This window comes from Macadamia integrifolia, chromosome 12, assembly GCF_013358625.1.
Source record: "Macadamia integrifolia cultivar HAES 741 chromosome 12, SCU_Mint_v3, whole genome shotgun sequence".
NCBI lineage: Eukaryota > Viridiplantae > Streptophyta > Magnoliopsida > Proteales > Proteaceae > Macadamia > Macadamia integrifolia.
The window spans coordinates 10,010,868-10,033,749 of NC_056568.1; the positions used below are offsets into that span (position 1 = coordinate 10,010,868).

The 22,882-nt window shown below is 39.6% G+C and overlaps 3 protein-coding genes across 7 annotated transcripts; all 3 read right to left on the bottom strand.

Annotated features, from left to right (window-relative positions):
• Positions 1-5,425: 5,425 nt before the first annotated feature.
• Positions 5,426-8,289, bottom strand: LOC122058196 (S-adenosylmethionine synthase 1). Of its 3 annotated transcripts, none has more exons than XM_042620750.1 (2): positions 8,087-8,289; positions 5,426-6,902 (listed from the first exon to the last, which is right to left on the bottom strand). In XM_042620750.1, exon 2 carries the CDS (start codon positions 6,898-6,900, stop codon positions 5,725-5,727), a length of 1,176 nt encoding a protein of 391 aa, XP_042476684.1. In that variant the 5' UTR covers positions 6,901-6,902; positions 8,087-8,289; the 3' UTR covers positions 5,426-5,724. The 3 variants fall into 3 exon arrangements, with proteins under 3 accessions (XP_042476684.1, XP_042476685.1, XP_042476686.1); XM_042620751.1 differs by lacking the exon at positions 8,087-8,289 and adding an exon at positions 7,806-8,011; XM_042620752.1 differs by lacking the exon at positions 8,087-8,289 and adding an exon at positions 7,039-7,749.
• Positions 8,290-12,514: 4,225 nt separating this feature from the next.
• Positions 12,515-16,854, bottom strand: LOC122057875 (protein FLOWERING LOCUS D-like). 3 transcript variants are annotated; one of them, XM_042620218.1, is made up of 5 exons: positions 14,213-16,854; positions 13,328-14,086; positions 13,203-13,242; positions 12,976-13,110; positions 12,515-12,898 (listed from the first exon to the last, which is right to left on the bottom strand). In XM_042620218.1, exons 1-4 carry the CDS (start codon positions 15,996-15,998, stop codon positions 13,059-13,061), a joined length of 2,637 nt encoding a protein of 878 aa, XP_042476152.1. In that variant the 5' UTR covers positions 15,999-16,854; the 3' UTR covers positions 12,515-12,898; positions 12,976-13,058. The 3 variants fall into 3 exon arrangements, with proteins under 3 accessions (XP_042476152.1, XP_042476151.1, XP_042476150.1); XM_042620217.1 differs by having other exon boundaries at positions 12,515-12,895; positions 13,203-13,248; positions 14,213-16,851; XM_042620216.1 differs by having other exon boundaries at positions 13,203-13,248; positions 14,213-16,850.
• Positions 16,855-17,591: 737 nt separating this feature from the next.
• Positions 17,592-19,427, bottom strand: LOC122057877. The gene is made up of 6 exons (XM_042620219.1): positions 18,971-19,427; positions 18,801-18,898; positions 18,523-18,594; positions 18,284-18,408; positions 18,080-18,152; positions 17,592-17,902 (listed from the first exon to the last, which is right to left on the bottom strand). Exons 1-6 carry the CDS (start codon positions 19,287-19,289, stop codon positions 17,798-17,800), a joined length of 792 nt encoding a protein of 263 aa, XP_042476153.1. The 5' UTR covers positions 19,290-19,427; the 3' UTR covers positions 17,592-17,797.
• Between the last annotated feature and the right edge of the window lie 3,455 nt (positions 19,428-22,882).

The window sequence follows — 22,882 nt, forward strand, 5'->3', positions numbered from 1 at the left end:
ACGGGAAAACACGTTTTAAACGGGAAAAAACACCAATCGCGTTTAAACTCGTTTTAACTAACAGTGGTTTCGATGGCCTCTCTTGGTGGCACAATGTCACATGAACAAGCGATCCGATCAAATGCAGTGAACGAGCCTTCTTACCTCCAAGCCTTGCCACCAACCATTGCAACATCACCCATGTTGGTCGACCAAAATAGGCCTTTTCCCAACAACCTCGTTGACTTGTCGGCATCCTTGGTCAATTTATACAATCTGGAAGACTGTCTGTGGCTGCAAAACTTCCTTTCTCTGGACACAAACATGTTGGCTCCTTTTACCCCTATTGTGGTCCCCTCCAACTCTTTGGCTCCACTCCCTCTTGAGATGCCTATGGGGAAACCAATGTCTGCTGGAATGCCAATACCTGTTGCCGATTGTTGTGGAATGCCCAATGATGCCCCCTCTACCCACTAGTCTCTCTCTTAAATCTATTGTTACAGAAACTAATAGGCCAACTACCAATCACCTTCCATCCACCCCAAAGACTGACCCTACTCCCCTCACCAGAAAACAAGGCCAAAACCTCTTCAGCCAGCTCAACAATGCAAGCCATGTTACCATTAACAACAATTTCCCATCCTTGCAATCAACTCTAAACCAACTCAACATGACAAGAGAAGGTGCACCCAGATACAGGCCATGTAAAAGGACTCGTCTGGAACTACAAGAAAGTGGGACAATCTCTAACATTTGTGACTTAATTGCTGAAACCGACGACCCAAAACTTACCATTGACCTACTAGTGGAGAGATTCAAAGGGAGAGTTGTTCCAGAGGGTAATGGCAAGCTAACTGAAGAGCCTGAACACTATGGGCAGATCAACAAAGAAGACTTGTCACAAGGGAGAGAGCCAGAAAATTCCACTCAGGGCCAGGTACTTATCATCAACCTATTTCATCTATTTTCATTATATTTATCTTGCTTCTTTTGTGTATGCTTAAGTTTACTGCTATCTTGGTATAATCTTCAAAAGAAATACTGGAAAAGAAAATTCTTACCAAGGTAATAACCTGATGTGTCTCTTAAACAATTCCCTTTCTTTCCAAAAATATATTTTTCTTTCATCTATTAATTGTAAACATTTAACCTATTATCCATTTTGCACAATAGCACCTTTGTTGGTGTGAATTTTTCCTTTGCACTCACTTCTCTTCATCTTAAACTTGCTGCACATACACTCCTTATTGATAACACTCACTACCAATCTTTGATCACAATGTATGTGCTGAGTTGGAATGTTAGAGGCCTACACTCGAATACCACGAAAGGGTGCCTTCTTTCCCTTGTTAGAGCCATCAACCCTGATATTATATTTTTATGTGAAACAAAAATCAGTGACCATAGCTCTTTTAAATTGCACCCTCACCTAATGAATTTCAACATGTCTCATTACATAAATAGCACAGGGAAAAATGGGAAAATGGGAGGCATGTGGCTCCTTTTGAAACCCTCTTTGCCGGCCCAGTCCATTCACTTGGAACAGTGGTTTGTTACTATTACTATCAAACCTACACTGGAGGTCCCCATATGCTGGGCCCTAGTTTGTCTATATGCCCCTCCGCACCCCAAACCTAGATCAAAATTTTGGACCATGTTAAACACCACCTCTCCTCCATTGAGATCCCTTTTGTACGTATAGGAGACTTAAGCGAAGTCACATCACAAGAGCAAAAATTTGGAGGGAACCCTTTCAAACCTACCAACTCAATTCACTAGTTGGAAAATATTCTGTCAACTCATAACCTTCACCCCATCCAACCCTTCGATAGCCCATTTGCCTGGTCTAACAAACATTAACCTCCAAAACTCATCAAAGAATGTCTGGACAGAGTGTATGCCACCCTGGATTGGATATCTGTATGTCCGAATCCGTTGCTTACCAAACTTGCTTCTATTGGATCGGATCATAACCCAATTGTTCTTAACACATTAGGGTACATGGACAAAACCAAAAAACTCTTTCACTACCAACATGCTTGGATGGCTCTCCTAGAATTCTACTCTTTCTACTTGGGGAAGTGGCTATCTCTTGAGAATGAATGCTTAACTACGAAACTTGCAGATTTAAGTAGAATTCTGGACAAATGGAACTGGGGAACTTTTGAACATATAAACAATATTAAATCTGATTTTTTATCTCAGTTTCTTTTTCTGGAAAATAAGGAGATGGTCAATGCCTTCAATACTAACCCTGAATTGGAACTAATTCATAATAAGGTAAGCTGGATTTTGGATGCGAAGGAAAGATTTTGGCATAAAAAATCAAGCAGGCTTACATCAAGGAGGGTGACAGAAATACCAGGTACTATCACTCTGTTACCAAGGTAAATCAACATAAGAGGAAAATTGATTTCATTTTCAACAATTCTGGGGAAAAATTATTTTCCCTTGGGGCTATTGCATTAGAATTTGCAACATTCCTTCCACAACTTTTCTCTACCACCAATCCCCGAGACCCAACTTTCATTGAATGCCTATTCTCCCCTCTGGATCTGAGCCAACTTTGTTTGATAACAAAAATTCCATCACCAACAGAAATTAGGAATATTGTCTTCTCTATTGGCCCCTTCAAAGCTCCAGGGTCTAATGGGTTCCATACAATATTTTTTTAGAAGTGTTGGGATTTCCTCTCTGATGACATATGCAAGTTTGTAATGGATTTTTTTCATTCAACCAACATTCCAACCTGTGCCAACCATACCCTTGTTTGCCTGATCCCAAAAAAGGACAATGCTCACCGTAAGTGATTTTAGGCCAATAAGCCTTTGCAATGTGTCCTATAAGATCATTGCGAAACTCTTAGCTACTCGGCTAAAATCCATACTGAAGACCATCATATACCCATGCCAGGCTGCCTTTGACCTTGGTAGACAAATTACCGACGACATTATAAGTGCTTAAATTTTTTTTCATTTCCTAAGAAGGAAAAAGGGTAAGTCGGGGTTTGCTGCTATTAGACTTGATATGGCCAAGGCTTATGACAAGGTTGAATGGCGATTCCTCCTTGCTCTTTTCAAAATTTTGGGCTTTGGATATAAGTGGATTGCTATGATAAAAAATCTTATTAGTACCACTTCATTCTCCATTAAAATTAATGGTTCTGGTTTCAATCATTTTACTGCCTCCAGAGGAATCCGACAAGGATGTCCTCTCAAGCCCTTTCATTTTTATCATTGTCATGGAAGCTCTCTCTAGACTTTTAGCAACCTACAGAGATCTAAACCTCTTTAGAGGCATTAAAATTGCTCGGCAAGCTCCTGAAATTACTCACCTTTTCTTTGCCAATGATAGCTTTATTTTCTGCAGAGCAAATCATTAAGACTTGTCAACCATTAAATCCATCCTAGAGTTGTTCTCTGATCTCTCCAGTCTTACCATAAATTTTGACAAAAGCGGTTTGACTTTTAGCTCAAACATTGATGACCACACCAAAAAGGAGCTGTGTAAAACCATAGGCATCCAAGAGATGGACAATAAATCTGTCTACCTAGGAACCAATCTGTTTTATCCAAGGGCTAAGTCTCTCTCGTTCATTAGACTCATAGAGAGAGTCAAAGGGAAACTTAGCCTTTGGAAATCTAAACTGTTCTCCTATGCTGGAAGAAGTGTTCTGATCCAATCTACCTTGGCTTCCACACCTACATACCTAATGAATTGTTTTGCCCTCCCTAAAAATATCCACAAAAAACTGGACTCTATTTACCTCCATTTTTGTAATGGTGTTCAGGTGGACAAAAAGAAGTGCCACCTCACTGGGTGGGGGAGAATCTTCCAACTGAAATCTAATGGAGGCCTTGGAATTAGGGATTCTGAAACGCACAATTTGGCTCTTCTTCTCAAGCTGGGTTGGAGATTGTTAACTTGTGATAATAGTATTTGGGCTATGACCCTCAAAGCCAAATACTTTCATAACAGATCTCTTCTCCATCAAAAGACCATGAAGGCATGAGGATCCTTTTGCTGGAACAACATTGCGAAGATCATCCAACTTTTAAAGAAGATGGTCTTAAGAAATTCTTCATTCATGTAGAATGACCCCGGGGTTCCTAGAGGGAGGACCACTCTCGACCTCTCCTACTTTAACCACTCCAACCCTCATTTGACCCTTGTAAGTGAACTTTTACCCCTTGGCCATTGGGACACAGCCAGGCTACATTCATTTCTACCACCACAATATGTTGAGATCAATGCTCAACTACCATTATCTCAACAAACTGACAAATGGTGGTGTCTTCTTACCGAAAATGGAACTTTCAAAACTAGTCGAGCCGCCGAGTTCATAATGAACAAAATTTTAACTAGGCCCATGAGTGCCTCAAAAGGTGTAGATGTTCATCCCCTTGCTCCAAGTGGTGGATGTTTTTATGGAATATTAATATCCACCCAAAATTCAAAGTTTTCATCTGGAGATTTATCAACAATGGTCTCATAACTAAAGACACATTATCAAGATGGGTGGATATAGATCCAATTTTTGGAAGATGCCACAACAAAAGAGAAACTTTACAAGATGTGTTTTTTTAATGTGAGGAATCCAAATGGATCTGGTATGCAGACCCATTAGGTTTTAAACCAGACCTAATTCCAATGGTAACTGTTAACCACTTGATAATGCATTGCTTTAATTCAGGCCTCATCCCAAAAGCAGACCTAACATGGTTCTTCTCCATTTTTATGTTTACCATATGTTTCATTTCGAAACATAAGAATCAATGTGTTTTCAATGATAAAAAACCAGTATGGCAACAAATTGTAAAGCAGGTTTAATAGTGGGTCTCTCATGGGATACCAACCAATGGTACCAAGAATCAGGTAATCCCCAACCAGATATCATCAAAGAATATCACACCACCATAAACAAACGCAACATCATCATCATCACTAGTGTAAAGGAGGGAGGTTCAATGAGCACGACATTGGCATTATGTCTTATCTCCCAAGGAAGATGCATACTAATGGAAACAAATTTTTGCTTAACAGGAGAGGATGGTGAAGCAAAGGCTTTAGGGCTGATCCAAGGAATGTCAAATGCCAGAAGAGTGCGCATGGAGATAGATCAAGCATGGAGCGATGCTATGGAACTCGGATGGCTACTAGGTAACAAGCTGGATATGTTGATTAATACATGGCCACAAACTCTAATTTCAGTAGGCATAGAACTAGACAAACACCCATATTACCCCAAATTTTGTTTAACAACTACTAATAGCTATATGGGGGAACTTAAAAGTATTAGGCAAAGAGGCAGTACAAAAAAAACATTATATTTGTATGACGGATATGCTATGTAATAGTATATAAATCTACTATGTTTTATTTGAAAAAAAAAAAAAAAAACCACCCTTAAATAGCTTCCACGTTGAGAGGGAAGCCACAATTGATGTTTTGCAGTTTGGAACTCTCAAACTTAGCAATTATAAAGAATTTGAACAAAAAAAAAGGTGGAATATTCAGATGTCCCGGACCTAGTAAGATATTGATGAAAGCAGAAAATTAGAATAAAAGAAAGATTTTAAAAAAAGATCCCCACATCCAATGTTTGGTAAAGATTCGAGCAACACATCCTCCACTCTGCGGCTTCTCCCTCTTCTTTTTTGTCGGCAGGAGCTTGGTGCACTTTCATATGCTTCTCATCTTCGTCCCACCAAAAGAAAATACCCAAGGTGCAGGTCTTCATTAACTCTAAGCCTTATCATTCTTGAGTTGCTTGACAGTCTCCCAAGTGAAATCTGCGTCATCCCGGCCGAAATGCCCATAGGCAGCAGTCTTCTGGTACCTAGAATTGCCTCCTCTTTTCAGGTCGAGGTCAATGGCAATCATCCCTGGCCTGAAGTCAAAATTTTCCTTGATCAGAGCCAGTATGTCTCTGTCTGGGATCTTACCAGTCTTGTATGTGTCCACAAACACAGACAAAGGCTCTGGGACACCAATAGCATAAGAGACCTGCACAATGCAGCGCCGGGCAAGCCCAGAAGCCACTACACTTTTGGCTGCTTGCCTGACAATGTAGGCACCGCTGCGGTCCACCTTTGTTGGGTCCTTGCCAGAGAAGGCACCGCCACCATGAGCACCCCACCCACCATAAGTGTCAATGATGATCTTGCGGCCAGTGAGCCCTGCATCACCATGGGGTCCTCCAATAACAAAACGGCCAGATGGGTTGAGGTGGAAGATGGTCTTGTCATCAAGGTACTGCGAGGGGATGACTGGCTTGATGACATGCTCCTTCAGGTCCTTGCCGATCTGCTCATTTGTGACAGTCTCATCATGTTGGGTTGAGATGAGCACAGTGTGGACCCTGAGAGGGACCATGGCACCACCTTCATTCTTGTACTCAACAGTCACTTGGGTCTTCCCATCTGGCCTAAGCCATGGGCAGGTTCCATTCTTCCTCACTTCAGTGAGTTTAGCCCCTAGCTTGGTGGCCAAGACATGGGTAAGGGGCATCAGCTCGCGGGTTTCATCTGTTGCATAACCAAACATATGACCTTGATCCCCAGCTCCAATTTCCTCAGGCTTCTTTGTGAGGTGACCATGAACACCCTGTGCAATGTCAGGGCTCTGCTGCTCAATGTTGACGAGGACATTGCATTTGTCAGCATCAAGACCCACATCAGCTGAAACAAAACCAATGCCTCTGCAGGTATCTCGAACAATTTTCTCATAGTTCACCTTGGCCTTGGTGGTGATCTCACCAAAGACCATGACCATGTTGGTCTTGGTGCATGTCTCACAGGCAACCTTGCTCTCTGGGTCTTGTTCTAGGCAGGCATCAAGGATGGCATCAGAGATCTGGTCGCAGATCTTGTCAGGGTGACCCTCATTGACGGATTCTGAGGTGAAGAGGAAGGTATCCATATCTAGAAAAAAGAAGATTATTTGCAGAAAACATGTTAGTTGAGGAAAGGCTTTAAATACAGTAGATTAACTTCACCGAAATATATGAATATTATAAATTATAGAATATTATTCAACATTATTTAGGATTATTTATACCAGAGTTTGGGTTGAACACAATGATCTTTATTAATTCATACAACCATTTGGATTGGCTGAAGCTAGGACCTCGTGGAGCTCCACAATCAATGCTTAATATTTTTTTATCACATCATCTTCTTCTCTTTCCTAACAAGGTATTCCACAAACTGAGTTGACTCAAGCATTAACAAAAGCCATTTTTAAACAAAATCACGGTTTTGAACAACAAAGATAGCATGTTTATAGATCGTGTGTGCGACTGACTATGCATGAATGGCATTATTTATAACTTTTGTGCTACAACATAGTCTTAGGCCAATCAAACTCAGTTGTCTATGCAAGTAGATCCTGAAACTCTTATAGAGAATACCTCAGACGTGATCCTAACACACTGCATTTTTTGTTCCAAACCAGAATGCAACAATTTTGACTTGGATCTAGTTTCCCAGGTTCGAAATGCAAATTAAAGCATTAATACAGGGTAGTTAAGAAACAGAGCACATTCATCTACGAAACTGAATAAGAGATCTACAGTGAAGGGGAGGAAATTAAATTGATAGCAATAAATGTCATGTTGGTTTTTGTTAGGTGAAATCTGTCTTAGATCCGCAAAAATACCAGAACAAAAAACACAACAGAGTCCAAATCAATCACATCATCCAGTTCAGAAGACGAGGGACAAGAAAAACAAATGGCAGCTCAAAGATCTGAACTTAAGCACGAAATTTTCTAATCACGAAAAATAGGTAGGAAAGAGAGAGAGAGAGAGATAATTTAATTCATACTTCACTGAAAATTTTAAATCTTTTCCATGAAATCCAAACCAAAAAGACGGCCAAATCATGAGAAAACTAAAACAAACAGATCACAGCAACGCAGTAACACAATATGATGAACAGGCATTCGCTGAATAAGTGGTATCTGTATCTAGGTCTAGCAGAAACCCAACGAGATCTACATGCAAATGATGATCGCAACGGAGGTAAATGAAAGAAACGAAGAAATATGAGGAGGGAAAAGGACAGAAATGGGAGCAATCCAATCCAATCCAATACGCAGAACGCACCTTTCTCTTTCTCTGACAAAGAAGGCGAAGCGCGGAGATACCAAAGTCCAGAAGAGGAGGAGAGATTTGAAGCAGTGGTAGGGAAAGAGTAAAGTCGAGGAAGCGGAGGGAAATGCTATAGGGTTTTATAGGGGTCCGAAGACTTCGGTGTGCTTTGAACACAGACGCAATCCCGTCTGACTCGCTCCTCCCTCTCCCATCCCTCTCTCCCTCTCTCCCCACCCCTGCGATGCCACCCCGCACTTCGCGTGTAACTTCGCACCCTCACATCGTAGGGTGTGTCAATCGGTTCGGTTATTCAGTTTGCTTTTGGTTTGATTTGGTTTGATTTGGTTTGAGAAATAAAAATGTAAAAATCTATTACTGCATTTGATAATCATTCAATTTCAAAAACGAATTTTGTGTCATATGTTAAAATTCCATTTAAAAAAAAAAAAAAAAATGATCTTCGGTGAACCTGTTTTAAGAACGATTATCCTAATTGTTCACTTTTTCTGTATTAGGAACGAAACCAAAATGACGTAACAATATTTTGTCATTCCATCATTTTGCATTTCTAATGTTTTTTTTTTTTCTCTCTTTTTTGTTCCAAAAACATCAAATTGACATCAAATGCTTTATTTTCGTTTTTTTTTTTTTTTTCATAAAATGAAAAAATGTTGGAAATGTTTTTCTGAATGACTACCAAACGAAGCCTGAATCTGATCTAAATTAGGATAGAAACACATTTTATAAAAACCAATTTGATTTGGTTTGATTTTTATTCGATTTCATATTAGATTCTTTTTTTGATTCCATATTAAATTTAGGTGTTTAGGCCAACTTCTTTATATTTTTACTAATAAGAAAATCTTTATTTGTTAGATTCATGATTCATCAAAACTTTTATCAACATTAAAAAGAAATAAAATCTAAGGTCTACATTAATTGAAAAGTAAAATAAATATGATTTTATTCAATTTAAAAATAAGTAATTCAATTCAATTCAATAATTTTACCGGCTCAACAACGTCTCAATTCTCAACCCTTCTTAGTCTTATTCACTAACTCCCCTCATAAACATTGTCAGGCCTTGGTGCTGGTGGACTGGGGTCCCACTTTTTACTCGGCTAGTCGGTTTGAGAGAGAGAGAACGTGGGTTGTGGTGGTGGGTGCACATTAACATGCACATGTTCTCGTTCTTTTTTTCATATAAAATTTAGAGTACGTGTTCTAATATCAAGTGGGCCGGACGAGTAAGAGAAAGAGAAAAATGGTGCCATTACTTTCCTTCTATAGCAATATAGGTCTTTACAGTTGTAGATCTATTTCGTGAATTTATTATTATTCTTGTATTTAATTAATAAATTTAATAAATTTATGGAAAAGGGATCACTACGGCATCAGCGATTCAGCGAACACAGTTTCCCACCGACGACAGGACACGGTTTGATGAATCGGTTGGATCCGATTGTCATTGACTTTGTCGATCTCAATTGTTTGCCAGTATCTTATCTTTGAGTGATTGAATGGATACAAATCTTAAAAAAAAAAAATTAATAATAATAATAAATAAATAAATAAATAATAAAAATTGATACAAAGGAAGGGTAATATGGTAAAAAAGAAAAAAAGAAAAAAAGAAAAAGAGGTATTTGTATGATTCAGGCCGATTCAAATAAGGATCGGATCAATGTCACCCTGTTAGATCCCAAGACCGATTCGATATAATTTTTTTGAAGATTCAAAATGAATATAGGCATGAAATACACAATGCTCCAACATAGATTTAGGGGACAATATTGGTATCGGTTTTTGTATATATATCGATTTGGATCGATGAGTATCAACCGGTTTGCCCTGGCTTTTTATAAAAGGTACTATTTTTTTTTTTTTTTTTTTGTTTTACCTTTGAAACATTACAAGTAATTGATCCAAATTGGTCTCAACCAGTAACAATACGATACGATCGATATGATACCAATACTTAAAACCATGGGCTACATTTCCAAAATACCAAGAACTAAGGAGTGGAATATGATCATGTTGTTTGACATACCATAAACAACATTTTTTTTTTCTTTTTTCTTTTTTTTTTTTGTAAAAGATTTGATATCTTAAACCATGTGAGGGAATGAAAACTGAATAGTCCAATTGGGGGTTTAATGAATATGGAGAGAGAGAGAGAGAGAGAGACCGTGTCTAGGACACTAGGAATCTGCACACATCTAGGTAATTTTGTAATTCACTAAACATAAAATCAATAGGGAAGTGATTTTCTACCTCGGAGCTTTCTCTGTCTGTCCTCTAAACAAGGGGGTAGACTTTTTTTCACTTAAGGATAGATATATGGGAACATTAGCACATGCCACACTCTCAGATAGAGATTTTTTTCCTATAATTATGACATATATGAAATATATATATATATATATATATATATGATCCCGATTCATGGATCTCTCGATTCTAGAAATAAGAGGATCAAACCATTTCTTCTGACTCTTTTTCAAATTCGAGAAATGTTGGATGATCATATAATGCTCAAAGCTCTAGGCTAAGTAGCATGAGCTACTTTTAATTTGTTATGAGCCCAAACAATGGATTCAATAAGTTGTTGCCAATAACCAAGGCCGGTGAATAGAAACATTAAACTGAAAGCCCATACAAAATGAGCACCTAGGAAAAAAAGGCTATATGCAGATAATGAAGATGCCATGACGTTGTTAGGATCTCATAGAGGCCTTTATGACCTTGGCTTGTAAATGGGCCTTTATGAGCGTCTAAAATCTCTTTCAGGCCTTGACCAATGCCCCAGCTGGTCTTATACATGTGCCCCGCTATCAGAAAATAATTTGCAATAGCTAAATGATGGTGCGCAATATCGGTCAACCATAGAACCCTTATTACTGGATCTATCCTCCACAAAAAGTAAGAAATTCCGCATATTTTGACCAATTTAAGGTGAAAAATGGGGTTACTCCCTCAACAAAACTGGGATAAAGTTGAGCCAAAAGATCCCGATTCAAGATATATATATATATATATATAAATATATGTCCCAAAACAACTGCTATAGAATGCATGTTCTCTTAGAAAGTCACGGAGTTCAACAAAAGCACAAGTAATGGCAGAAAGATAGACTAAAAAATTGAGAAATGTGCACATAAAAACGTTTTAGGCCATAGACGCCATCTACGAAGGACCAAGTTCTATATAGACTTTTGAAAACCAGTTTACAATTGACTTTGGTTCGAGAAGATGTTGAAGACAATTATGGAGAAAAGAAAGGATTAGAATATTGTGGCAGCAGCCAATATCTTATTTGTAGTTTCGATTTCGATTGAGCTAAATACTTTAATCTACAGGGTACAATATAATAATAATAAATCTTAACAAAAAGAATTCAGATCTTGCCAATTGAGTATCTGAATTGGGCATCAATTGTCTCAATTACTACATTAAGCTACAAATATTATTTTTCTAACACGAATCCAGCTCGTGCTCTTCAAAGGAACCACTCAGACCACTTGAGATGAGAAACTGAAGTGGTGAGCATGGTTTGAGTTTTGACTCCCCCATTATTTATGTTTGATCATTTTTTTAACCATGTTTCTTCTTGTTAGTAAATAATAAAAAATCAACGAAATAAACTCTTGTAACTATATTCCCAAAAGGGGGAGTGTGTGACTCTTGCGCCTGCACAAAGCCAAATGGAATGGGCTGGTCTGGTCATTTTATCCCCCATGTGTCTAAGCGCACGACCCACTCTCCCGGCAAAAACCATTTTTCCAAATTGAATTTTTTTTTTGAAAGGTAGGGGGTTGGGTATACTGCTAACTTTCGAAAAGCTAATGACATACACTTATGACAAAGCTGGACACAAGAGGCTAAGTGGGTCTTTTCCTAAAGGGGAGGAGGACATGTGTCCAAGCAATGATCCAATGGTTGTGCCTCTACTGATCAAAATAGAAACACCACGCCCAGAGCCGTTAGATCACCGCATGAACACGTATCGATCACCTACGTAACTATGGGCAAGACCTAGGCTATCGCTCTTCTTGGTTCCAAACGATTTCCAATCCAACTTAGATCGGAATCAATGGAGACAGATCCCAGGTTTTTGAACCTTTGTAATGAGAAGATATGAGTTAGAATTAAGAATGTTTTTGGATTTTGGATTGGAAAAAGAAAAACTCACTGAATTGATGGGAGTTATGAGTTCGGTGGAATGCAACTAAAATAGCAATTTCAAGCTGGTAAATTCCAATTTGTTAAACCAGGATCTGTCTCATCTGACTGAACTGAATTTTTTAGTCTCATGCAGATGGATGGTATGTAATTACATGCCATTATCCAACCATTTATGATGGGATAATAGCCTGAAGGAGGTTCTCCAGAGAACATGGCCAAGGGTAGTTGGTGAGGTTGGAACAGAAGCCTAGTAAGTAGTGACAATACTTTAGAACCCAAGTATGCCCTTGCTTAACAGAGATTTTGCTAGGGCTTATAAACCATTACATAGGTAGTAGGAAGCTGAAACAACCCATCAATGGATTCCATATCAGTCCTCAGCCTAGACTTTAGTGAAAGTTAATATCATGATCCTCATAATTCTAAGATGATTTCTCCTTCACATTATAAGAACTTAAATTCCTCTCCATCTTTACCGCTACTTACACCGCCCGATTGTCTGCGCAACTATGCCTCATCTTTGCAATTAAAAGTCTGAAAGTTCATATAAGGACTAGCCAAACAATTGTAGCCTGACTTACCATGATTCAAAGTGGTGGCACCTGACTTGTCAACTTCGCAGTTATACTGATTTCCTTGCTGGAAAGATGAACTTCAAATTATTAAAACCTCAGTAATTCATGACACATAAAACATTCAAAATGATCAGCTCATACCTGATCGAAGTGGCTCTGAAAGTTGCCCCCAACCCCCTTCTTTATGCTTCAATTTTCCTCACTAAAGAAGCATTCTCCGTGTTTCATCTGGGAACAGATGCAGAATTGTTGCTGGTACTCACTGTTTTAGCCCTTCTGAAAACACAAAATACAATAACAGAGCATTTCATGACAAACAAAGCAGGAAACTAAAAATAGATTTTCGATTTTCAATTTTCAATTCATACCTGATCCATGTCTGCTTGGAATAACTTGGTTTTTGCTTTGCTGTTCCTTTAGGGAAAAAAAACCAAAATGAATTATTTCAGGTTTTATATATATTATGAATTGTGATAACAAACTTTGCATTCACCTGATTTAAGAGCAAAAGATGTTGAAATTGGTCTACGGTTGCCCCTTTCAGCCTTAATGGCTGCAATGACAGAATCAGCTGCGGATCCCAAACCTCTCCTTCCAATCAATTTCACTCCAAGCTTCTCGCATAGGTAATACAATCTCATCTCATCACCTCCTCTCACCTCACTGAGTTCAAGCGCCTGCTGACTCGATAACAATGTGTATACATGGAGCTGTTGCTGCTGATTAAAATGTGATTGAAGCTGCTGAAAAAGTAACTTATTTGAATGTTGTTGATCAGGCTTTGGCCCTTCATTGCTCTTCTTCCGAGACCCACTAAAAGTGACCCTCAAGATGGCCATAGACTTGGGATCAGACTTTGGTCCAAGAATAACAGCAAAGCTTCCAAATTCTAAATCAGGTTCTCTGAATAAATCTGCTAGTAGGGTAGTATAAGATTGAGCGTCCTTGGACGGGCTTCTCTCAACTTTAATTTGCAAGGCTCGAGCATTGGCATGATGTGCCATACTCGCAGCTTCCCTCAGACCACTCAGGAATGCCCCATGCATGGTTGCAGGGTATCGCCTATTTGTGGCCTCCCCTGCAAAGAAAAGCCTCCCATCTCCAACATTTTCAGCCAAGATGTCATAATCATCACCTGATGCCCCCACTGCAACATTGGAATAGGAACCTAAACTGAAGGGGTCGCAACCCCACCTGGTGCAGACAGTTTGAATGGGCTTAGGAACATCAATTCCCTGTGGCTCGTAAATACCTACAAGCATCAGTCCATCTCAAACATCAGTCTTTACAGTTTAATCTTAACTACAAGATAGTCCTATAATGCACAGGCTCCTAATTTCCCCCCATTTCTGGATTGAAGATAAACAAAGAGATATACCTTTGAGGATCTGAAGAACCAGGGTAACAGCATCAGTAGGGGGCATGCTCTCAAACTTGAGCGCAGCTTCTCCTGCTACTAAAGCAATCAAGAGAGGACCACCAGCCACACTGGCATAGCTATAGAACAGGAAAAACTCCCCACGACGACTGGGATTATCTGAAAGGTGCCCAAATGTATCAAGCTCAGTACCCCAAAACACATGGGGGAACAACATTGCCACCTTGTTTAACAACCCAAATCCTAACCTCTTTATTCCATCGAGCTTCCTCTGAGGCAGTTCAGGAATGAACTTGATTGAACCACTCTTGAGCACCCCAAGCGGGACTGTGCAAAGCACCATATCGCCTTCAAAAACCTGGTTCCCTGCAAGAACCTGCACTCCTCCACTACGGTATTGGATTGTATGCACGGTCTTCTCATAAAGGATGGGTAAGTTCTCTGCCAATGCCTGAACCAATCTTCCATTTCCTCCTGGCAAGAAACAGTGATCCCCTCCCATGTCATAAGGGTCGTCTTGATCCCAAAATGCGAGTGAGAGCTTCGAGAGCAAACCCGCATTAGCATACTCCAAGTTCGCAAGATGCCAATTGAACAAGTTCAACTCTTCAGCATTCACTGCATCCCCAAAGACCTCCCTGAAGGTCTCCAGTGCTGCACCCAAAGAGACATCCACAGAGACCTCTCCCATTAACTGCCTGAGCCTGCTCGCCTGGTCCAAGAGCCTGTTAAATGCTGTCTCTACCTTGGAATCCACGTCCGTGTCAACTGGTTTCCCATCTGGCCCGTAAAGTGGGCACTTATCCCTCACCTTATGCAGAGAATACATGAGCTGCCTAGCTAAAATCGCAAGTGGGTTCCCTTGAGTACTAGTCAAGACACTACCCCCTAAATCTGCAGCTGCAATTCTGTTGGCGCCTTCCATTTTCTTCGTGTAGACCCGTCCACCAGCCCGTTTCCTGCCTTCCAACACGACCACCTTAAACCCAAAAGCCATTAACTGCCTCGCAGAGGCCAAACCAGCCAACCCAGCTCCGACCACAATCACGTTTGGCTTGGTGGCCTTTGCCGGAATCTTCTCTTTGATTGCAGCGGCGACCCCAAAATTAATGCACCCATGAGAAACCAAGAAATTATAAGCGGAATTCAAGAGGGCATCGCAGTGCGGGGGTATAGAATCAGCGAAAGACTCTTTGGAGAGCCAGATGGACACATTTTCTCTCCATTTATTGAGGATATGGTTTCTGATTAATATGTAATTAACCTGCTCGATACCTCCAACGACGGAGACGACCCCGGCTTCGATTTCCTCTTCGGTGAGGGAATCTGCGGGGAAGCCAGCGGAGAAAGCAATGAGAGCTTCGGCAGTGGCTTCTTTGTTAATGACAATGATCTCCTCTGAGATGTCCGGAGTGACACCAGGCGCTTGAGAAGTTGTCGAGTTCTCTATGTTAGTGGTGGGCAAGGGTTTGGTAGGAGACATAGAAGAAGAAAAAGGAGAAGAAACAAGTTCGTTACTACCATTAACGATGCCGTAGAGAAGAGAAAATGGCGGAAAAACCTGGTTATTGAGAGGGAGAGAGGAGGGCTTGCGAGAAACCCTGCCCCGCTTTCGCTTTATGGGGATGGAAAGTGAGGGCAGTGGAAACGAATTAGGGTTAGCGATAGGAGTAGGGTCTGAGTCATGGTTTGGTTGTGGATTGAGGATCCGGAGACTGTTCTGCATTGTGATCTGGGGTATTGAGAAGGTTTGTTCCGAGATTTGATTGGAATTTGATGCGTTCATCGTTTTCAGATTCTCTTTTTCCACTTTCCCCAGCAACAGATTGGTTGTTAAAGGGGCATTACTCTGACCTTGGTAGCACTAGAAGGCAGAAGCAGTAAGTGGGGGAAGAGAGAGAGAGAGGGAGTCACAGAGAAACCTTGGTTTCCATAGTTTACACACTTCGCAGGTTCGTAGCTCCTACTCTGAGGCGTAGATTAGATGACAAATCTTGTGTTCTCTGTGAAATGTGGGTTCAAGGCTTCAAGTTGTCTTCTCCTACAGATGATCTGTAAATCCTCATTCCTCAGTTGCTCTGTTACATATCACAGTGAACCCTTTTCTTCTTCTTCTTCTTCTTCTTCTTCTTCTTCAGAGTTCAGAAATAAGAATGCCGAGACTAAACCCAACAACTCATCAGTCGCCTCTTCACTTTACATCACCGGAGAAATCACCGGTACTTGTCGTCGGAGGTATATCTGTCTCTGAAACCATTTCTTCTTCCTCAGAACAACCAAGCCCCTACGCCATACCTCGCCGGATTGCTGCTACCCGCTCGCCGCTTGCATTGCCAGTTCTGTCCGTTGGAGGTAACTCTCTCTCTCTATTTCATTTAGTAAACAAAGTTTCGCCGGAGCTTGAAATGTCCACTAACGGAGTGTGAAAAGGGTTCTCTTCGGGAGTCGAGAATTAGGGATTAAAAAGTGTTTTTTCTGAAGGCCTCGTTTGGATTAACTTTCAAAAATAGTTTTGTTGTGTTCCCAAAAAAAGCTTTTCTTAGCAGCATCCTGGGGAAGAAATGGAGGAATACTTGATTGAAGGTATTCTCTATCATCCTTGTAAACTCAAGATAACTCTTAATCTAGCCGAATTTAGCCGTAAATGCCGGTAATCGTTGATGATGATGCTTCAAGAAACCAGCTTTTGTTTCAGTAGGATCTTATTTCTTGATGAACTTGGGCACTGCCTTGGGGTTATTCATTGCAGCTTCAAATTGTGGCTTTCATTAGTCCATGTTGTAACTTAGTTGGTTTTAATAGCAAAACTCATGATAGATGATTAAACTACTGATGTTGATGGCTATTAATATATTTCTGTTGTCTACGAGTATCAGTCCATTCACAGTTTTAAAGCCAGATAGGAGCAGATATGTCCCTTAGAGCCATTACTTGCCCAGTCTTGGAATGGATGAAGTAATATCTCTATCTATTAGAGGGTTGTCCATCATTATTCACCAACTCTATAGAGTAAATCCAGTCCCCATGAGTGTTGACATTTCTTTCTCTTCTTGTACATATTATCATGGAGACAACATCAAAGGCCATTTGAAGCCTCGACAGCCATAGCATAATTCTTTAGATTTGTGTTCCTTGCAGGATGATCTGGTGGATTCTACGACTGGATTAGGATAGGCTATAACCCGAGATTGTTGAAAATGTGCAGGACATTCCAACTTTCCCTTATTTGAAGTTCATTGAAGCAAATAGGAAGGAGAGCAACCTTTGGGGAAGAAGTGGGGGTTGAAAGAAAAGATAACAGTACAGTATGCCTACAGGAACTGCAATCCATACTAATAGCATGGGCTACAAGCTCTAAATGGAAGAGAAATGCTAGATGTGCTCATAAGAGAACTTTATTTCATTCACATTTGTGAAAATAATGGTTCATAATATTGAACATTAGCGGCAAACAGGCATTACTACAATTAAATCTCTGCAACAATCTCTCTCATTAGAAATGGCAACTTTTTGGCTCTCTATTTAGATGAACTCCACAGTGGTAAGCTGAACTGAATCCTCAAAAGCTTCAGTGTGGGAAAAGAATCAATAGCTGAGGCCAAGTTGTAAACCAAGTGTGGCATGAATAAGAAATAGAGTCATGATCCCACTACCCAAGATACCATGAACATTCCGTAGTCCAGGATTTCCCTACAAAAGAAGCAGATTTTGAAGAGCTAAAGAAAAGAAAACCAATTCAAACAATCTCTTACATAAAAATGAAGAAGTCTTGACAGAGAGGAAAACCATTGTTGATATTCATGAAGCAAATAAAAAGATGTTCCTTTTTCAGCAGATATGTAATTTTAAATTTATCAATATCTTTACCCCGAATAGTGCAGGCAAAATGGTCTGAATGGTCAGCAAAGCAAGCCCAATGGAACCTGTAATAGCATGTGGACTGAAAGAAGAAATATCAGGAAAAAGAGAAAGCAGAGAATCTCTGGTTTGGGTTTGATCTACCTTTACAACTAACAATGTATATAGATAGAACTAACATAAGATCACTGAAATCCAATTTATAGTCAGTACCTCTCAAAGATAGGTCTATTAGAAGTGAGTAGAGATGTGACTCCACCAGTTGCTCCAAGAGCAAAGAAGAAAAACATACCAGCCAGTAGCTTTGGGTGTAAATCTTTTGCCTTTGCCTTCTCCTCCTGAAATGGTAAATACAATTAGGTTTCAAAAGTATTGCTTTTAAATTTTGTGCTCAAGCTCAGGCCTAATCAATTTACTATCAAGAGAGGAGAGATCTGGTAATAACAGCTTACGACATCGTCGGAGAACCGAATTCGGAAGCCCAAGTAAGTTCCATAACCACCCATAGCAAAGAGAACCACAGCCTATATATAATTACAACAGAGAGAACAAATTATTAATTTCATAATTTCTGTGATCCTGGGCCCTAGATGTAAAAATTGCTAGTCTTGAAGATGTCTGCTACAAAGCATTAAGCAAACAACCAGGCTATGAGATCATAAGAATGGAAACCAGGAACATTTCAGAAGCAGAGGATTTTTGTGCAGAAGAGAAGAAAGGGTTTATATACCATATTGCCAGGGTGACCCCAGTGGACCAACCAATCAGGAAGATTCAAAAACTTGACCAGTTCAACGAAAGGCCCAAACAAAGACCTCACAGTTGCAGCTGCATCGCATCCCAATAAGTAAGGTCGTTCACTAAACCAAGTAAGAGAGAGAGAGAGAGAGAGACAGGTACCTCCGGGAACAGCGGCCACAAGTAGCCAGGGCAAAGGAGCGAAGGAGTACAAGAGGGTCTCTGTGGGCTCTGTCCTTACTTGTTCTTCCTCTTCTTCTTCTTCTTGTTGTTGGGTCAACTCCAGTCCTTCGAAATGCTTGGTCTTGAAGGCGGTGGAGAGGCCGAAGAAAGCCCGTTTGTTACTTGTTGCAGCCAAGGGAAAGGACATTGCAGAGGTTTTTGGGGAAGGGAATAGGGAATCAGGAAACGAGGAAAAGGGCAGGAGAGGTGGAGAGACGTTTGTTCTGAGACTGGAAACGGCCAAATTCAACATTGCCATTTCCTTTTCTTTTTCTAAGGAACAAAATGTTGCAGAGAGAGGTGGTATACTGGTAGGGTTGAGTGAGAGTGGTAGACTGAATTTGATTTTGGTGGGTAACCTGATAGATAGATAAAAAGAAGAGAAAGAAAGGGAAGGAAGGAAAGAAGACACGACAGTATATATTAAAATGGTTCCACGTGTTCTCAACGCGCCCGTCAATACCATTACCACCTTAACGGGCTTTAGACCTGATTTTTGAACTTCAAGGTTAGCGTCTCCACACCTTACGGCGACTATGAGTTGGTCAATGACTTGCAAGGCCAAGCCGCCAAAAGCTAGGAAATTTTTTGGCCAAAACCCTGGAATGGGATTTCCTAATTTTCCCAATTTTCCCAATTCTATGTGTTTGATTACTCGGGTTGGGAAATTTTCTGGAATGGTGAGGGGAGAGATGAAGGATCTCTCGGGAACAAATGCACAATTACAATGAAGAAATCAATCAAATAATATTAGATGTAAAATTTATCTTGGTTCAACAAGATTGTATACATGGACTCAAGAGGATTAGATATTTTTCATTATACCTGAAAAACTCTTTACATCATTTCTTACCTCACAAAATGATCATTTTTGCTTGTGAAGGGGGTTTTTTCATAGAGACTATATTTGTAAAGAACCAAAAAAAAATAATTCATAATACTCACATAATTACAATTATATTGTTGTACATGTAATGGATTCCAAACACAACCCAATTATAAATATAAATCCAATCATAATTATATGGATCCACAGAATACAGGACATACCAAACCCCAACACGATCCTCATCTTCTCTAGCTCTGGCAACAACAATGGTAGTGATTGCTGTTAAGGGTTTGGAATGGGAAAAATGGATGAGGTGATAAGGTTTCATAGGGCTAAGATGCATTGGGTTTTGTAAAAATGGGCTCTTTATTTATTTATTTATTTTTGTTTAAGATATTACAATTTTCAACATTACTCTTTGTTGCTGTAGTCCACTCAGTTAGGACCTATAGACCACAACTAAGAAAATCGGCCCTGAGGGTGACCTCGAGAAGGAGACTCCGATTCCTAAGTCAGTATTCTGATGGAAACGGGAGGAGAGAGTAGGCAAAGCTCTGAGTGTCTTACCCTAAAAATATGTTAAGTTTTCTTTATATAGTGGTCAGTGGCTCTTTCAATTGGCTGGCTAGTTGATTTCCTTACTAATATGGACTTGTAAGCCATTGGTTGGCCGATCACCATCTAAGCTGAAGTGGCGGATCTCATAATGGTTAATCATTGTTGCAATAGTTAGCCCAACCGTGGTTACCCTGAGGTAGGATAACCACCTAACCTAACCCTGGTCAGGTTTGCTAGCCTTAGGTGAGTTTAAAAATAATTATGGTTGTCACTATCAGGTAATGGATCTAGGTGACATGTGGACGATAGATGCTAATTATAGGATAGGGCATTAGGTTAGTATAAATCGTTAGTCAATACAAGGTTCCTGGTTTCTGGTCGGTGTCATGAAAGACAACCATGCCTGGTCAAAGGTGTCCCCCCTGATATAGGTTGAGGTTTGAGTTGGTTATTCCTAGACATAACATATATGTGCTCGGGGTATTAAGTGCCGACCACATATGTCATTGGTCGGTATATTAATGGTATATCACTCTTCTTTATTGTGATAATTGGTCGTAAATTCTTACAAACACAAAGAGACAACACCCACACCTCTCCAATCAAAGGGCTAGCGACTATCGAGTGAAGATGATAATGTTAAATGTGCACAATCGCAATGGCTTTTCATTATTAGTACTTCGTCGGACACATGTTGTTTTGGCTTTGATGAATGATGATTCGTCTTCTACAATTTTAAGAGATTTGAGGTTTCTTACTCATTTTTTTCTTGTTGGAAAACTTTTCGGGGTGCCTTGGCAGACCACTAGGTGACTCTTGGAAAACATGCTACACTTTGACTATCCACTTTCACAATAATCTCCTCAAATTTTAATTAAAATTTGCTTTTATTTTAAGGTTTTGTAAAAAAAATTCTGAAAATAATATATATATATATATATATATTTTACGGATTTGACTAAAAATCAAATTTAAATATGATTAAGTAAAGGAAAGGATCCAGCTAAATGATGGGGGTGGAGTCAACCATGGATACCAAGAGTACGAACAAGAATTGTCATTATTTTTGGAAAGCAACATTCTGAATTTTGAAATGGATGTTGTTTTTCAAATTTTTGAATTGCATTTCGATAGAATATTTTCACCCTTTTTGATATTTATATAATTTTTTATGGATTTTTAATAACCTCATTGTAATTTGGATGTCATCTTGTGGTGAGAGAGTCTCATACTTGGTGAGTGAGTTTTCAAAAGATCACAAAGTTGAGTAGTCTTTTCTTACCCTTTGATTAAGTGGTCCTCCTTTATCCTAATTATCATGTACTTAATTAATTTCTTATTTATAATTTAATTTTCTCTATTTTCTACCTTATTGTGCAATTTCACTTTGAAGAGTGTAGAGTTTTTATTTGTTTGACAGGTAAAGAGAGCAGGTCACAAATAACTAGAAAACTTGAATTCGAGACCTCCTAGTGAATGTATGCTTCTTATGCACCACAGGTCACCAACTATGTTAGACAATTATTATTGAATTAGAGAGAGGTTCTTCCATATTCATCCGTAGAGTACGAAAAACCAATGGGGTTGCCATTATCAATTCTTCACCAGGTGGCCTTTTCCTGAAGCCAAATGAAGTTTGAGATTCCACATCCGCACCTAATTCAGGAGCACGTTCTTGTCTATGATTTAAGATCCATCTGTATAAATCCACATGATCAAGAATTGCAACTTTGTGGGGGTAGAGCCAGATCGAAGCAAGTAATCAAAACTCTATTAAGAATGAGTTTGTCTTCTTCAATGAGTTTGACTAATCAGATATGATGTGTAGATTGAGGGTAGAAGGCCAATCTGGAGACTATTACGACTCATTTTTATTTTTTTTGGTTAAATGTATCATGACTAATCTAGATGGGAAAATATCAAGAAGGCAAGGAGAACACACACACATATACATTACTCGTGTGCATCTCAAACAGTCAATCGTAGTATATTTATTGGATCTTGAGCTTTAGTCAGTTTATGCATGGAAGCTGGTGCTTTAAAATATGAAGTATAACCTTCCATAAGGTGAAATATGGCCGGGTTGGGTCGAGTTTCTTAAAATCTTAACCTAATTTTAGGTTCTAAAATTCAAGTCAATTTTAACCGAATCTTGCAGTGTTCAAGTTCAAGCTCAACCCTATCGGATGACTCAGGGTTGGACCGAGTTGGGTCGAGTTGATCCTAGCTGGTCTTCTTAGTGGAATTACATTTCGATAAATACGATTCAATTATGATTTTAATTCCAATTTCAATACTTCAAACCACTTCGCTACTTTCAAACTCTGAAAAACATTGACCATAACTGACCCTCTGCCCCTCTAAATTCCTCAAAGCACTGGCATGTGCTAAGAGTCTAAAGAGAAAGGGTCATTTCTACTAATGAAGTTCTCTTGTCGGTTTTTCAAAAACTTAGGAAAGTTTCC